Here is a 17294-nt window from a genome sequence, read left to right on the forward strand (position 1 = left end):
TAGAGACCCCATAGAGACACATAGAGACCCATAGCGCCCCATAGAGCCCCATAGAGACACATAGCGCCCCATAGAACCCCATAGCTCCCCATAGAACCCCATAGCTCCCCATAGCGCCCCATAGAACCCCATAGCGCCCCATAGCACCCCATAGCGCCCCATAGAGCCCCATAGCACCCCATAGCACCCCGTAGAGACCCATAGCGCCCCATAGAGCCCCATAGCGCCCCATAGTGCCCCATAGCTCCCCATAGAGTCCCATAGCTCCCCATAGTGACCCATAGCGCCCCATAGAACCCCATAGCTCCCCATAGCGCCCCATAGCTCCCCATAGCGCCCCATAGCTCCCCATAGTGCCCCATAGCACCCCATAGCGCCCCATAGAGCCCCATAGCTCCCCATAGCGCCCCATAGAGCCCCATAGAGCCCCATAGTGCCCCATAGAGCCCCATAGTGACCCATAGCGCCCCATAGTGCCCCATAGAACCCCATAGCACCCCATAGAGCCCCATAGAGCCCCATAGCGCCCCATAGAGCCCCATAGCGCCCCATAGCTCCCCATAGCGCCCCATAGCACCCAATACAGCCCCATAGCGCCCCATAGCGCCCCATAGCACCCCATAGCGCCCCATAGCACCCCATAGCTCCCCATAGAGCCCCATAGTGCCCCATAGCGCCCCATAGCACCCCATAGCTCCCCATAGAGCCCCATAGAGCCCCATAGCTCCCCATAGTGCCCCATAGCACCCCATAGCGCCCCATAGCGCCCCATAGAGCCCCATAGCGCCCCATAGAGCCCCATAGCGCCCCATAGCACCCCATAGCGCCCCATAGCTCCCCATAGAGCCCCATAGCGCCCCATAGAGCCCCATAGCGCCCCATAGCTCCCCATAGTGCCCCATAGCGCCCCATAGTGACCCATAGAGCCCCATAGCACCCCATAGCTCCCCATAGCGCCCCATAGAGCCCCATAGTGCCCCATAGCGCCCCATAGAACCCCATAGCGCCCCATAGCACCCCATAGCTCCCCATAGCGCCCCATAGCACCCCATAGCGCCCCATAGCACCCCATAGCTCCCCATAGAGCCCCATAGAGCCCCATAGAGCCCCATAGTGCCCCATAGCACCCCATAGCTCCCCATAGCGCCCCATAGTGACCCATAGTGCCCCATAGAGCCCCATAGAGACCCATAGTGCCCCATAGTGCCCCATAGCACCCCATAGCTCCCCATAGCGCCCCATAGTGACCCATAGTGCCCCATAGAGCCCCATAGCGCCCCATAGTGCCCCATAGTGCCCCATAGTGCCCCATAGCTCCCCATAGCTTCCCATAGTGCCCCATAGCACCCCATAGCGCCCCATAGCGCCCCATAGTGCCCCATAGAGCCCCATAGAGCCCCATAGAACCCCATAGCACCCCATAGCACCCCATAGCGCCCCATAGCGCCCCATAGCACCCCATAGCGCCCCATAGCGCCCCATAGCGCCCCATAGCACCCCATAGCGCCCCATAGCGCCCCATAGCGCCCCATGGTCACTCACCGCGGCCCATCCCATTTTCCTCCCGGCCAGGAAATACCCGGTAACGGAACTGCGGGAACTGCGGCGTAAGGACTGAACCGGGACGGACCAGTAAGAACCAGTATAGACCAGTATGGACCAGTATGGACCAGTATAAACCAGTATGGACCAGTATGGACCAGTATGGACCAGTATAAACCAGTATGGACCAGTATAAACCAGTATGGAGCAGTATGAAGCAGTATGGACCAGTACGGACCAGTATGAACCAGTATGGACCAGTATGGACCAGTATGGACCAGTATGGACCAGTATAAATCAGTATAAACCAGTATGGACCAGTATGGACCAGTATGGACCGGTATGACCCATAGAACCCCATAGTGCCCCATAGACACCCCATAGAGACCCACAGCGCCCCATAGAGACCCATAGGGCCCCATAGAGCCCCATAGCGACCCACAGCAACCCCATAGAGACCCATAACGCCCCATAGAGACCCACAGCGCCCCATAGAGACCCATAGGGCCCCATAGAGACTCATAGAGCCCCATAGCAACCCATAGAGACCCATAGCGCCCCATAGAGCCTCATGGAGCCCCATAGAGCCCCATGGCACCCCATAGAGACCCATAGGGCCCCATAGAGCCCCATAGCACCCCATGGAACCCCATAGCACCCCATAGAGACCCCATAGCGCCCCATAGAGCCCCACATGCCCCACTGACCCCCCTGCCCTCCGTCTCCTCCCCATAGGGAATGATTAACACCCCCCCCAACCGTGGGTCAGGGGTTGAACAAACAACTCAAGTGTGGGGCAGGGGGGGGGGCGGCACTTGGGGGTCCCAGGGGTCCACTTATGGGGCACTTATGGGTCCCACCCCACACTTCTGGGTCCCAGGGGTCCACTTATGGGTCCCACCCCATAACTTATGGGTCCCAGATGTCCCCTGAAGGCTCCCACCCCACACTTATGGGTCCCACCCCACACTTATGGGTCCCACCCCCCACTTATGGGTCCCACCCCACACTTATGGGTCCCAAAGGTTCACTTATGGGTCCTACCCCCCAACTTATGGGTCCTACCCCCCACTTATGGGTCCCACCCCCCACTTATGGGTCCCACCCCCCAACTTATGGTTCCCACCCCCCACTTGTGGGTCCCACCGCACACTTATGGGTCCCACCCCACACTTATGGGTCCCACCCCACACTTATGGGTCCCAAAGGTTCACTTATGGGTCCCACCCCACACTTATGGGTCCCACCCCCCACTTATGGCTCCCACCCCCCACTTGTGGGTCCCACCCCACACTTATGGGTCCCACCCCGCACTTATGGGTCCCAAAGGTTCACTTATGGGTCCCACCCCCCACTTATGGGTCCCAAAGGTCCACTTATGGGTCCCACCCCCCAACTTATGGGTCCTACCTCCCACTTATGGGTCCCACCCCACACTTATGGGTCCTTACCCACAGCCCCACAGCGAAGACACAGAGGAAATACCCCCCCAGGACCCCCAAGTCCCAGGGATCGACGGTGGCGGCCATGATGGAGCTGTGCCCCACAGCTCTGCCCCACAGCTCTCATATAGGGCAGGGGGGCGGCTGTGGGGCTGGAGCTCCGCCCCATAACTAGGGACGGTTCAGTGCCCCACAGAAATGTGGGGGCGGATGGGGACAGTGGGGCCCCATAGGGACACACTGTGACCCATAGAGACCCCATAGTGCCCCACAGAGACCCATAGGGACCCACAGGGACCCATAGAGACCCATAGGGACCCATAGGGACCCCATAGCGACCCATAGGGACACATAGAGACCCATAGGGACACATAGAGACCCATAGGGACCCCATAGAGACCCCATAGGGACCCACAAGGACCCACAGAGGCTCTATAGGGACCCACAGAGACCCATAGAGACACATAGGGACCCATATAGACCCCACTGGGACCCATAGAGGCCCATAGAGACCCCATAGGGACCCATAGGGACACATAGAGACCCCATAGGGACCCCATAGAGACCCATAGAGACACATAGGGACCCATAGAGACCAATAGAGACCCATTGGGACCCACAGGGACCCATAGGGACACATAGGGACCCCATAGAGACCCATAGGGACCCTATAGGGACCCATAGAGACTCATAAGGACCCGACAGAGCCCCATAGAGACCCCATAGGGACCCATAGAGACCCCATAGGGACACACAGTGACCCATAGGGACCCATAGGGACCCATAGAGCCCCATAGGGACACATAGGGACACACAGTGACCTATATAGACCCCATAGGGACCCACAGAGACCCATAGAGGCCCCATAGAGACCCATGGGAACCCATAGAGACCCCATAGGGACACATAGGGACCCATAGAGACCCACAAGGACCCATAGGGACCCTATAGAGACCCATAGAGACCCTATAGGGACCCATAGGGCCCCATAGCACCCCATTGTAACCCCATGTTAGACGTCATGGGACGATCAAGGGACACACAGAGACGGGAGTCAGTCAGTAAACGGCTTTAATGGGGTCGGGGGCACATAGAGACCCCATAGAGACCCATAGGAACCCCATAGAGACCCATAGGGACCCCATAGAGACCCATTGGAACCCATAGGGACCCATAGAGACCCACTGGAACCCATAGGGACCCATAGAGACCCATAGGGACCCCATAGAGAACACTAGAGCGCCCCCTAGCGGCTCGGAGGTCTCATTGTAACCCATAGGGATTAATAGGGAACCGTAGAGACCCCATAGACACCCCATAGACCCCATAGACACCCCATAACCCCCTGTATAGACCCTAGGGACCCCATAGAGACCCCATAGAGCCCTTAATCTGCCCCACAGCCCTCTGAGACCCCATAGGGACCCATAGAGACCCCCAATAAATAGACCCAATAAATACCCCAATAAATACCCCATAAATACCCCAATAAATTAAATACCCCAATAAATTAAATACCCCAATAAATTAAATACCCCATAAATACCCCATAAATCCCCTATAAGTGTGGGGTGGGCTCAGGGTGGTCGCGGTGGTTGTGGGGTGAGCAGCCTCCACGCCCCAGTACCCCATAGAGACCCATAGAGACCCCAGGACCCCATACACCCCATAGAGACCCCACAGAGCCCCCATAGAGACCCCATAGACCCCACAGACCCCATAGAGACCCCAAGACCCTTATAGAGCCCCCATAGAGACCCATAGAGACCCCATAGACACCCCATAGAGACCCCACAACCCCCATAAACCCCATAGAGACCCCATAGAGCCCTCAATCTGCCCCACAGCCCTCTGAGACCCCATAGGGACCCACAGAGACCCCATAGAGGCCCCATAGACACCCCATAGGGACCCCTATGAGACCCCATAGACCCCATAGAGACCCCACAACCCCCATAGAGACCCAATAGACCCCATAGACACCCCTTAGACCCCATAGAGACCCAATAAATACCCTAATAAATTAAATACCCCAATAAATACCCCATAAATACCCCCTAAATCCCCTATAAATACCCCATAAGCTCAGGGTGGCTGCGGTGGTTGTGGGGTGAGCAGCCTCCAGGCCCCCCGGCACAACAGCCCGAACCAATAGAGACCCCATAGACCCCATAGACACCCCATAGAGAACCCATAGACTCCACAGAGACCCCATAGACCCCATAGAGAACCCATAGACCCCATAGAGACCCCATAGAGACCCCATAGAGCCCCCATAGAGACCCATAAAGACTCCATGACCCCCATAGACATCCACAGAGACCCATAGAGGCCCCATAGACCCCATAGAGACTCCAGAACCCCCTGTATAGACCCTAGGGACCCCATAGAGACCCCATAGACCCCACAGAGCCCCAATAAATCCCCTAATAAATTAAATACCCCAATAAATACCCCATAAACCCCCTAAATCCCCCATAACCCCCATAAGTGTGGGGTGGGCTCAGGGTGGCCGCGGTGGTTGTGGGGCGAGCAGCCTCCAGGCCCCAGTACCCCATAGAGACTCATAGAGACCCCACAGACCCCATAGAGACCCCATAGAAACCCCATAGACCCCATAGAGACCCCATAGACCCCATAGAGACTCCAGAACCCCCTGTATAGACCCTAGGGACCCCATAGAGACCCATAGACCCCATAGACCCCATAGAGACCTATAGAAACCCCATAGACCCCATAGAGACCCCATAGACCCCATAGAGACCCCAGAACCCCCTGTATAGACCCTAGGGACCCCATAGAGACCCCATAGACCCCATAGAGACCTATAGACCCTATAGAGACCCCATAGAGACCCCTTAGACCCCACAGAGCCCCAATAAATACCCTAATAAATTAAATACCCCAATAAATCCCCCCTAAATCCCCTATAAATACCCCATAAGCTCAGGGTGGTCGCGGTGGTTGTGGGGTGAGCAGCCTCCAGGCCCGCCGGCACAACAGCCCGAACCAATAGAGACCCCATAGACCCCATAGAGACCCCATAGACCCCCATAGAGACCCCATAGAGACCCCAAGACCCCTATAGAGCCCCCATAGAGACCCATAGAGACCCTACAGACCCCATAGACCCCATAAAGACCCCACAGACCCTCACAGAGACCCATAGAGACATCAGTGCCCCATAGAGACCCCATAGGGACCCCTATAAGACCCCAAGACCCCTATAGAGCCCCATATACCCCATAGAGACCCATAGAGACCCCATAGACCCCATAGAGACCCCATAGAGAACCATAGAGACCCCAAGACCCCCATAGAGACCCATAGAGACATCAGTGCCCCATAGAGACCCCATAGACCCCATAGAGACCCATAGAGGCCCAATAGACCCCATAGAGACCCCACAACCCCCATAGAGACCCCATAAATACCCCAATAAATTAAATACCCCAATAAATACCCCATAAACCCCCTAAATCCCCCATAACCCCCATAGGCTCAGGGTGGCCGCGGTGGTTGTGGGGCGAGCAGCCTCCAGGCCCCCCGGCACAACAGCCCGAACCAATAGAGCTGTGGGGCCAATAGGGCGGCGGCCGCCATGTTGTAGGATCCGGGGATGTTGAATGGGACCCGCCATAGGGGGACCCCAATATGGCGCCCGTAGATCCCATAAAGGAACGGGAACAGGAGGACACGGCAGCACAGGAACGTCAATAGGGTGACGGCACCGTTCAGCTTGTGTAGGGTCGTGTGTTGGCGGCCATACTGCGGGGTATAGGGACACTATGGGGGCAGCTATGGGGTGGGGGGTCTATGGGGTCTATGGGGTGGGGGTATCTATGGGGTGGGGGTACCTATGGGGTGGGGTTGGGGCATCTATGGGGTTGAGGGGGGGATCTATGGGGTGGGGGGGAGATATGGGGGTGGGGGGATCTATGGGGTGGGGGGATCTATGGGGTCTATGGGGTTGGGGGAGTTATGGGGTGGGGGGGATCTATGGGGTTGGGGGATCTATGGGGTGGGGTTGGGGGGTATTTATGGTGTGGGGGGGAGTTATGGGGTCTATGGGGTTGGGTGGGGGTATCTATGGGGTGGGGGGGGAGTTAGGGGATCTATGGGGTGGGGGGGGATATATGGGGTGGGGGGGTCTATGGGGTGTGGGGGGGTATCTATGGGGTATGGGGTGGGGGGGATCTATGGGGTCTATGGGGTGGGGGGAGTTATGGGGTTGGGGGTATCTATGGGGTGGGGGGAGTTATGGGGTCTATGGGGTGGGGGGGGTTATGGGGTGGGGGGGTATCTATGGGGTGGGGGGCAGCTATGGGGTGGGAACAGGGGGGGTATCTATGGGGTTGGAGGGACTATGGGGGTAGTTATGGGGTGGGGGGGTATCTATGGGGTTGGGGGGGGGTAGCTATGGGGTGGGGGTAGATATGGGGTGGGGGGATCTATGGGGTATGGGGTGGGGGGTAGTTATGGGGTGGGGTTGGGGGTAGCTATGGGGTGGGAGGGGGAGTTATGGGGTGGGGGGAGGATCTATGGGGTGGGGGGGACTAGGGGGGTATCTATGGGGTGGGGGTATCTATGGGGTTGTGGAGGCATCTATGGGCAGTGGGGGTATCTATGGGGTTGTGGAGGCATCTATGGGGCAGTGGGGGTATCTATGGAGTGGGAGGAACTAGGGGGGTATCTATGGGGTGAGGGTATCTATAGGGTGGGGATGGTGGGGTATCTATGGGGTTGGGGGTATCTATGGGGTGGGGGGATCTATGGGGTGGGGGGATCTATGGGGTGGGGGGATCTATGGGGTGGGGGGATCTATGGGGTGGGAGGGAGTTATGGGGTCTATGGGGTGGGGGGATCTATGGGGTCTATGGGGTGGGGGGGATCTATGGGGTGGGGGGGTATCTATGGGGTGGGGGGAGTAATGGGGTCTGTGGGGTTGGGGGAGTTATGGGGTTGGGGTTATCTATGGGGTGGGGGGGTTCTATGGGGTGGGGATACGGGGGGTATCTATGGGGTGGAGATATCTATAGGGTGGGGTTGGGGGTATCTATGGGGTGAGGGTATCTATGAGGTTGGGGGGAGTTATGGGGTTGGGGGTATCTATGGGGTGGGGGAGTTATGGGGTCTATGGGGTCTATGGGGTTGGGGGGGGTATCTATGGAGTGGGGGGGAGTTGCGGGGTGGGGGGATCTATGGGGTGGGGGCATCTATGGGGTGGGGGGGTTATGGGATGGGGGGGAGTTATGGGGTGGGGGGATCTAAGGGGTGGGGGGGAGTTATGGAGCCTATGGGGTGGGGGGAGTTATGGGGTTGGGGGTATCTATGGGGTGGGGGGGTTATGGGGTGGGGGGGACTTATGGGGTGTATGGGGTGGGGGGGGATCTATGGGGTCTATGGGGTGGGGGGAGCTATGGGGTGGGGGGTATCTATGGGGTCTATGGGGTGGGGGGGTATCTATGGGGTGGGGATCTATGGGGTTGGAGGTATCTATGGGGTATGGGGTGGGGGGAGTTATGGGGTCTATGGGGTGGGGGTATCTATGGGGTATGGGGTGGGGGGGATCTATAGGGTTGGAGGTATCTATGGGGTGGGGGGGTATCTATGGGGTTGGGGGAGTATCTATAGGGTAGATGGGATTTCTATGGGGTAGATGGGATTTCTATGGGGTAGATGGGATTTCTATGGGGTAGATGGGGTTTCTACAAGATATATGGGATTTCTATGGGGTAGATGGGATTTCTATGGGGTGAACGGGGTTTCTATGGGGTGAATGGGGTTTCCATGGGCTAAATGGGGTTTCTATGGGGCGAATGGGGTTTCTATGGGGTAGATGTTGTTTCTATGGGGCAGGGGTGGCTATGGGGTGTGTGTGATCTATGGGGCACTCACCATGATGAGCACCTTCCCCAGGCACACGAATGGGGTGCTGAGCTCGGCCATGAGCAAACAGCCCAGGAAGAAATCGCCCTTCCCTGCGCGGTACAGCTGCAAACACACCCCATAGAGACACATAGGGACACATAGAGACCCCATAGAGACCCCATAGAGACACACAGGGACACATAGAGACACATAGGGACACATAGGGACACATAGGGACACATAGAGACCCATAGGGACACATAGGGACCCATAGGGACCCATAGGGACACATAGGGACCCCATAGAGACACATAGAGACACATAGAGACACATAGAGACACATAGAGACCCATAGAGCCCCATAGAGACCCCATAGACACCCCATAGACACCCATAGACACCCCATAGAGACCCATAGACACCCCATAGACACCCCATAGAGCCCCATAGACACCCCATAGAGCCCCATAGAGGCCCATAGACACCCCATAGTGCCCCATAGAGACCCATAGTGCCCCATGCTGCCCCCATAGTGCCCCATAGAGCCCCATAGACACCCCATAGAGACCCCATAGTGCCCCATAGAGCCCCATAGACACCCCATAGAGCCCCACAGACACCCCATAGAGCCCCATAGACACCCCATAGAGCCCCCATAGTGCCCCATAGAGCCCCATAGAGCCCCATAGCACCCCATAGAGACCCCATAGACACCCCATAGAGCCCCATAGACACCCCATATCTCCCCATAGATCCCTATACATCCTCACCGTGGCTATAGGGAAGCACACAGTGACCATGGTGACGTGGTGCAGCACCATTAACCCCATAGAGCCCCATACTGACCCATAGAGCCCCATAGACACCCCATAACACCCCATAACACCCCATAAAGCCCCATAGAGCCCCATAGACACCCCTTAGAGCCCCATAGAGCCCCATAGACACCCCTTAGAGCCCCATAGAGCCCCATAGACACCCCATAGAGCCCCATAGATCCTCACCGTGGCTATAGGGAAGCACACAGTGACCATAGTGACATGGTGCAGCACCATGAGCCCCATAGACACCCCATAGAGCCCCATAGACACCCCATAGAGCCCCATAGACACCCCATAGAGCCCCATAGAGCCCCCATAGACACCCCATAGAGCCCCATAGACACCCCATAGAGCCCCATAGACACCCATAGACACCCCATATCACCCCATAGAGCCCCATAGTGCCCCATAGGACCCTATACGTCCTCACCGTGGCTATAGGGAAGCACACAGTGACCATAGTGACGTGGTGCAGCACCATTAGCCCCATAGAGCCCCATAGACACCCCATAGAGACCCATATCACCCCATAAACACCCCATATCACCCCATAGAGCCCCATAGAGACCTCATAGCACCCCATAGAGCCCCATAGACACCCCATATCACCCCATAGCACCCCATAGAGCCCCATAGACACCCCATAGACACCCCATAGATCCTCACCGTGGCTATAGGGAAGCACACAGTGACCATAGTGACGTGGTGCAGCACCATTAGCCCCATATCCCCCCATATAACACCCCATATCACCCCATAGACACCCCATAGAGCCCCATACTGGCCCCATAGAGCCCCATAGAAACCCCATGCTGCCCCCATAGTGCCCCATAGAGCCCCATAGACACCCCATAGAGACCCATAGAGCCCCATAACACCCCATAGTGCCCCATAGAGCCCCATAGCACCCCACAGAGCCCCATAGTGCCCCATAGAGACCCCACAGCGCCCCATAGAGCCCCATAGACACCCCATAGAGCCCCATAGAGACCCTATAACCCCATAGAGCCCCATAGCACCCCATAGAGCCCCATAGAGCCCTATAGACACCCCATAGAGCCCCATAGACACCCCATAGAGCCCCATAGAGACCCCATAGAGCCCCATAGACGCCCCATAGAGCCCCATAGACACCCCATAGACACCCCATAGATCCTCACCGTAGCTATAGGGAAGCACACAGTGACCATGGTGACATGGTGCAGCACCATTAACCCCATAGAGCCCCATATCCCCCCATATCACCCCATATAACACCCCATAGAGCCCCATAGAGACCCATATCACCCCATAGAGACCCACAGACACCCCATAGACACCCCATAGAGCCCCATAGACACCCCATAGAGCCCCATAGTGCCCCATGCTGCCCCCATAGTGCCCCATAGAGACCCCATAGACACCCCATAGAGACCCCTAGACACCCCATAGAGACCTATAGACACCCCATAGAGACCCATAGAGCCCCATAGACACCCCATAGAGCCCCATAGACACCCCATAGAGACCCATATCACCCCATAGAGACCCATAGACACCCCATAGAGCCCCATAGAGACCCATAGACACCCCATAGACCCCATAGCACCCCATAGAGCCCCCATATCACCCCATAGAGCCCCATAGACACCCCATAGAGACCCATAGAGACCCCATAGAGACCCATAGACACCCCATAGCACCCCATAGAGACCCCATAGAGACCCCATAGAGCCCCATAGACACCCCATAGTGCCCCATAGAGCCCCACATCACCCCATAGAGCCCCATAGACACCCCATAGAGCCCCATAGACACCCCATAGATCCTCACCGTGGCTATAGGGAAGCACACAGTGACCATGGTGACGTGGTGCAGCACCATTAACCCCATAGAGCCCCATAGACACCCCATATCACCCCATAGACACCCCATAGAGCCCCATAGACACCCCATAGAGCCCCATACTGGCCCCATAGCACCCCATAGAGCCCCATAGAGCCCCATAGTGCCCCATAGAGCCCCATAGGGACCCCATAGTGCCCCATAGAGCCCCATAGGGACCCCATAGAGCCCCATAGGGACCCCATAGGGACCCCATAGAGCCCCATAGTGCCCCATAGAGCCCCATAGTGCCCCATAGAGCCCCATAGAGCCCCATAGAGCCCCATAGACACCCCATATCACCCCATATAACACCCCATATCACCCCATAGAGACCCATAGACACCCCATAGAGCCCCATAGACATCCCATAGACACCCCATAGAGCCCCATAGAGCCCCATAGATCCCTATATGTCCTCACCGTGGCTATAGGGAAGCACACAGTGACCATGGTGACGTGGTGCAGCACCATGAGCCCCATAGAGCCCCATAGACACCCCATAGTACCCCATACTGGCCCCATAGACACCCCATAGTGCCCCATAGAGCCCCATAGACACCCCATAGAGACCCATAGACACCCCATAGTACCCCATAGAGGCCCATAGACACCCCATAGCGCCCCATAGAGACCCATAGCACCCCATAGAGCCCCATAGACACCCCATAGAGCCCCATACTGACCCCATAGAGCCCCATAGAGACCCATAGCACCCCATAGAGCCCCATAGACACCCCATAGATCCCTATACATCCTCACCGTGGCTATAGGGAAGCACACAGTGACCATAGTTATATGGTGCAGCACCATTAACCCCATAGAGCCCCATAGACACCCCATATCACCCCATAGAGCCCCATAGTGCCCCATAGGACCCTATATGTACTCACCGTGGCTATAGGGAAGCACACAGTGACCATAGTGACATGGTGCAGCACCATTAACCTCATAGAGCCCCATAGACACCCCATAGAGCCCCATAGCACCCCATAGAGCCCCATAGACACCCCATAGAGCCCCATAGACACCCCATAGACACCCCATAGCACCCCACAGACACCCCATAGAGCCCCATAGACACCCCATAGAGCCCCATAGACACCCCATATCACCCCATATCACCCCCTATGTCCTCACTGTGGCTATAGGGAAGCACACAGTGACCATAGTGACGTGGTGCAGCACCATTAACCCCATAGAGCCCCATACTGACCCATAGAGCCCCATAGACACCCCATATCACCCCATAGAGACCCATATCACCCCATAGAGACCCATATCACCCCATAGAGCCCCATAGAGCCCCATAGCGCCCCACAGAGCCCCATAGTGCCCCATAGAGACCCCACAGCGCCCCATAGAGACCCCACAGCACCCCACAGACACCCCATAGAGCCCCATAGAGCCCCCATAGAGACCCCATATCACCCCATAGCGACCCATATCACCCCATAGAGACCCATAGACACCCCATAGAGACCCATAGTGCCCCATACTGCCCCCATAGAGCCCCATAGAGACCCATAGAGACCCATAGAGCCCCATAGACGCCCCATAGAGCCCCATAGACACCCCATAGAGCCCCATAGACACCCCATAGAGCCCCATAGACACCCCATAGAGCCCCATATCACCCCATATCACCCCCTATATCTCACTGTGGCTATAGGGAAGCACACAGTGACCATGGTGACGTGGTGCAGCACCATTAACCCCATAGAGCCCCATAGACACCCCATAGCACCCCATAGACACCCCATAGAGCCCCATAGACACCCCATAGAGCCTGATAGTGCCCCATGCTGCCCCCATAGTGCCCCATAGAGCCCCATAGGGACCCCATAGAGCCCCATACTGGCCCCATAGCACTCCATAGCACCCCATAGAGCCCCATAGACACCCCATAGAGCCCCATAGATCCCTATACATCCTCACCGTGGCTATAGGGAAGCACACAGTGACCATGGTGACATGGTGCAGCACCATTAACCCCATAGAGCCCCATACTGACCCATAGAGCCCCATAGACACCCCATAGCACCCCATAGAGACCCCATAGACACCCCATAGTGCCCCATAGACACCCCATAGAGCCCCATAGACACCCCATAGATCCCTATATGTCCTTACCGTGGCTATAGGGAAGCACACAGTGACCATAGTGACATGGTGCAGCACCATTAACCCCATAGAGCCCCATACTGACCCATAGAGCCCCATAGACACCCCATAACACCCCATAACACCCCATAAAGCCCCATAGACACCCCTTAGAGCCCCATAGAGCCCCATAGACACCCCATAGACACCCCATATCACCCCATAGATCCCTATACGTCCTTACCGTGGCTATAGGGAAGCACACAGTGACCATGGTGACGTGGTGCAGTACCATTAACCCCATAGAGCCCCATAGACACCCCATAGAGCCCCATAGACACCCCATAGAGCCCCATAGACACCCCATAGACACCCCATAGAGACCCACAGACACCCCATAGAGCCCCATAGACACCCCATAGAGACCCATAGTGCCCCATAGAGCCCCATAGGGACCCCATAGGGACCCATAGGGACCCCATAGAGACCCATACTGACCCCATAGTGCCCCATAGAGCCCCATAGACACCCCATAGAGCCCCATAGACTCCCCATAGAGCCCCATAGACTCCCCATAGAGCCCCATAGATCCCTATGTGTCCTCACCGTGGCTATAGGGAAGCACACAGTGACCATGGTTATATGGTGCAGCACCATTAACCCCTCTTTGCGCAGGAAGCTGCCGGTTCCGGTTCCGGTTCCGGTTCCGTTCCTGGTCGGTTCCGGTCGGTTCTTGTGACCTTTGAGGAGCCGCCGGTTCCGGTGGATCAGGAACATGGCGAATAAATCGTACACGAAGTACGGGACGGCAAACGGGGGGTAAACAGCCGACAGCCAGTGTCTGTAATGGGAGATATGGGGGGATATGGGGTTATATGGGGGGATATGGGGGATATGGGGGGATAGGGGGGGATATGGGGGGATAGGGGGGGATATGGGGGGGATAGGGGGGGATATGGGGGGATATGGGGTGTCTATGGGGTGCTATGGGGGGATATGGGGCGTCTATGGGGCTCTATGGGGGCTCTATGGGGGGATATGGGGGGATATCGGGTTATATGGGGTGTTATATGGGGTTATATGGGGGATATATGGGGATATATGGGGGTTATATGGGGGTATATGGGGGTTATATGGGGGTATATGGGGTTATATGGGGTTATATGGGGGATATATGGGGATATATGGGGGATATAGGGGGGATATATAGGGGATATATGGGGCTATATGGGGCTATATGGGGCTATATGGGGGATATATGGGGATATATAGGGGATATATGGGGGTTATATGGGGTTATATGGGGGATATATGGGGTTATATGGGGGATATATGGGGATATATGGGGATATATGGGGATATATGGGGATATATGGGGGATATGGGGGGATATATGGGGTTATATGGGCTCTATGGGCTCTATGGGGGATATGGGGGATATGGGGGGGATATGGGGGGGATATGGGGTTATATGGGGGATATGGGGGGATATGGGGGGATATGGGGGGATATATGGGGTTATATGGGGATATATGGGGATATATGGGGTTATATGGGGGATATGGGGGATATGGGGGGATATATGGTTATATGGGGGTATATGGGGTTATATGGGGGATATATGGGGGGATATGGGGGATATATAGGGGGATATGGGGGGATATGGGGGGATATGGGGGGATATGGGGGATATATGGGGTTATATGGGGGGATATAGGGGGATATGGGGGATATGGGGGATATGGGGTTATACGGGGCTCTATGGGGTGATATGGGGGGATATATGGGGGATATGGGGTGCTATGGGGGGATATGGGGGGATATGGGGGATATGGGGGATATGGGGGATATGGGGGGGATATGGGGGGATATGGGGGGGATATGGGGGGATATGGGGGGATATGGGGTGTCTATGGGGGGATATGTGGGGATATGGGGGGATATGGGGGGGATATGGGGGGATATGGGGTGTCTATGGGGGGTATGTGGGGATATGGGGTTATATGGGGGATATGGGGTTATATGGGGTTATATGGGGCGATATGGGGTGTCTATGGGGTGCTATGGGGGGATATGGGGGATATGGGGGGTCTATGGGGGGATATGGGGGGATATATGGGGATATATGGGGTTATATGAGGGGATATGGGGGATATGGGGTGTCTATGGGGGGATATGGGGCGTCTATGGGATGTCTATGGGGGGATATGGGGGATATGGGGGGATATGGGGGGATATGGGGGGATATGGGGGAATATGGGGGGATATGGGGGATATATGGGGGGAATATGGGGGGATATGGGGGGATATGGGGGGATATGGGGGGATATGGGGGGATATGGGGGGATATATGGGGTTATATGGGGGATATATGGGGTTATATGGGGTTATATGGGGATATGGGTTATATGGGGGATATATGTTATAGGGGGTTATGTGGGTTATATGGGGTTATATGGGGTGTCTAGGGGGATAGGGGTGTCTTATGGGGGATATGGGTGTCTATGGGGGATATGGGGTGTCTATGGGGGATATGGGGTGTCTATGGGGGATATGGAGCAGTTATGGGGTGATAGGGGGTGATATGGGGCTCTATGGGGGGATATGGGGTGTCTATGGGGTGTCTATAGGGGGATATGGGGGGATATGGGGTGTCTATGGGGGATATGGGGGGATATGGGGTGTCTATGGGGAGATATGGGGTTATATGGGGGATATATGGGGTTATATGGGGGATATATGGGGTTATATGGGGATATATGGGGTTATATGGGGTCTCTATGGGGGGATATGGGGTGCTATGGGGCAGTTATGGGGTGATATGGGGTGTCTATGGGGGGATATGGGGGGATATGGGGGGATATATGGGGGGTTATATGGGGGAATATGGGGTGTCTATGGGGGGATATGGGGGGGGATAGGGGGGATATGGGGTGTCTATGGGGGGATATGGGGCAGTTATGGGGTGTCTATGGGGGGATATGGGGTGTCTATGGGGGGATATGGGGGGATATGGGGGGATATGGGGGATATGGGGGGATATGGGGGGATATGGGGGATATGGGGATATATGGGGTGATATGGGGGGATATGGGGGGATATGGGGGATATATGGGGTTATATGGGGGGATATGGGGGGATATGGGGGGATATGGGGCACTATGGGGCAGTTATGGGGTGATGGGGGTGATATGGGGCTCTATGGGGGGATATGGGGTGTCTATGGGGGGATATGGGGCTCTATGGGGGGATATGGGGTGTCTATGGGGTGTCTATAGGGGGATATAGGGCAGTTATGGGGTGACAGGGGGTGATATGGGGCTCTATGGGGGGATATGGGGGGACATGGGGTGTCTATGGGGGGGATATGGGGCGTCTATGGGGGATATGGGGGGATATGGGTTGTTATATGGGGTTATATGGGGGATATATGGGGTTATATGGGTGATATATGGGGTTATATGGGTGATATATGGGGGGATATGGGGTGCTATGGGGCAGTTATGGGGTGATATGGGGCAGATATGGGGTGATATGGGGTGTCTATGGGGGGATATGGGGGGATATGGGGTATATGGGGATATATGGGGGATATATGGGGGATATATGGGGGATATATGGGGGATATATGGGGGATATATGGGGATATGGA

General features: G+C 56.2%; 1 protein-coding gene and 3 long non-coding RNA genes across 9 annotated transcripts in view; 1 reads left to right on the forward strand and 3 right to left on the reverse strand.

Annotated features, from left to right (window-relative positions):
- The window catches only part of LOC146751256 (sodium/glucose cotransporter 2-like), a 25418-nt gene extending 22192 nt beyond the window's left edge, over positions 1–3226 (reverse strand). For 2 of the 4 annotated variants that reach the window (XM_085535111.1, XM_085535110.1), the window contains exons 1-2: positions 2994–3226; positions 1543–1614 (exon numbers count right to left, since the gene is read on the reverse strand). In XM_085535111.1, the coding sequence (XP_085391237.1) occupies positions 1543–1614; positions 2994–3071 (150 nt within the window). In that variant the 5' untranslated portion in view covers positions 3072–3226. The remainder of the gene's footprint in view (positions 1–1542; positions 1615–2993) is intronic. The other 2 variants (XM_085535113.1, XM_085535114.1) reach the window with 2 other exon arrangements.
- Positions 1–14455, forward strand: part of LOC146751257 (uncharacterized) — a 27657-nt gene extending 13202 nt beyond the window's left edge. For both annotated transcript variants that reach the window (XR_014941753.1, XR_014941754.1), the window contains 2 exons: positions 1573–1882; positions 14318–14455. This is a non-coding gene — a long non-coding RNA (uncharacterized LOC146751257). The remainder of the gene's footprint in view (positions 1–1572; positions 1883–14317) is intronic.
- LOC146751258 (uncharacterized) lies at positions 4039–6517 on the reverse strand. 2 transcript variants are annotated; one of them, XR_014941757.1, is made up of 2 exons: positions 6046–6517; positions 4039–5809 (listed from the first exon to the last, which is right to left on the reverse strand). It is a non-coding gene; the product is annotated as an uncharacterized LOC146751258 (long non-coding RNA). The 2 variants fall into 2 exon arrangements; XR_014941756.1 differs by having other exon boundaries at positions 6005–6517.
- On the reverse strand, positions 6709–9769 carry LOC146751259 (uncharacterized). Its single transcript, XR_014941755.1, has 3 exons — positions 9626–9769; positions 8883–8978; positions 6709–6752 (listed from the first exon to the last, which is right to left on the reverse strand). It is a non-coding gene; the product is annotated as an uncharacterized LOC146751259 (long non-coding RNA).
- Positions 14456–17294: the final 2839 nt, after the last annotated feature.

Source organism: Coturnix japonica, unplaced genomic scaffold, assembly GCF_054131305.1.
Source record: "Coturnix japonica strain WE unplaced genomic scaffold, WE-NBRP24 Scf108, whole genome shotgun sequence".
Classification (NCBI taxonomy): domain Eukaryota; kingdom Metazoa; phylum Chordata; class Aves; order Galliformes; family Phasianidae; genus Coturnix; species Coturnix japonica.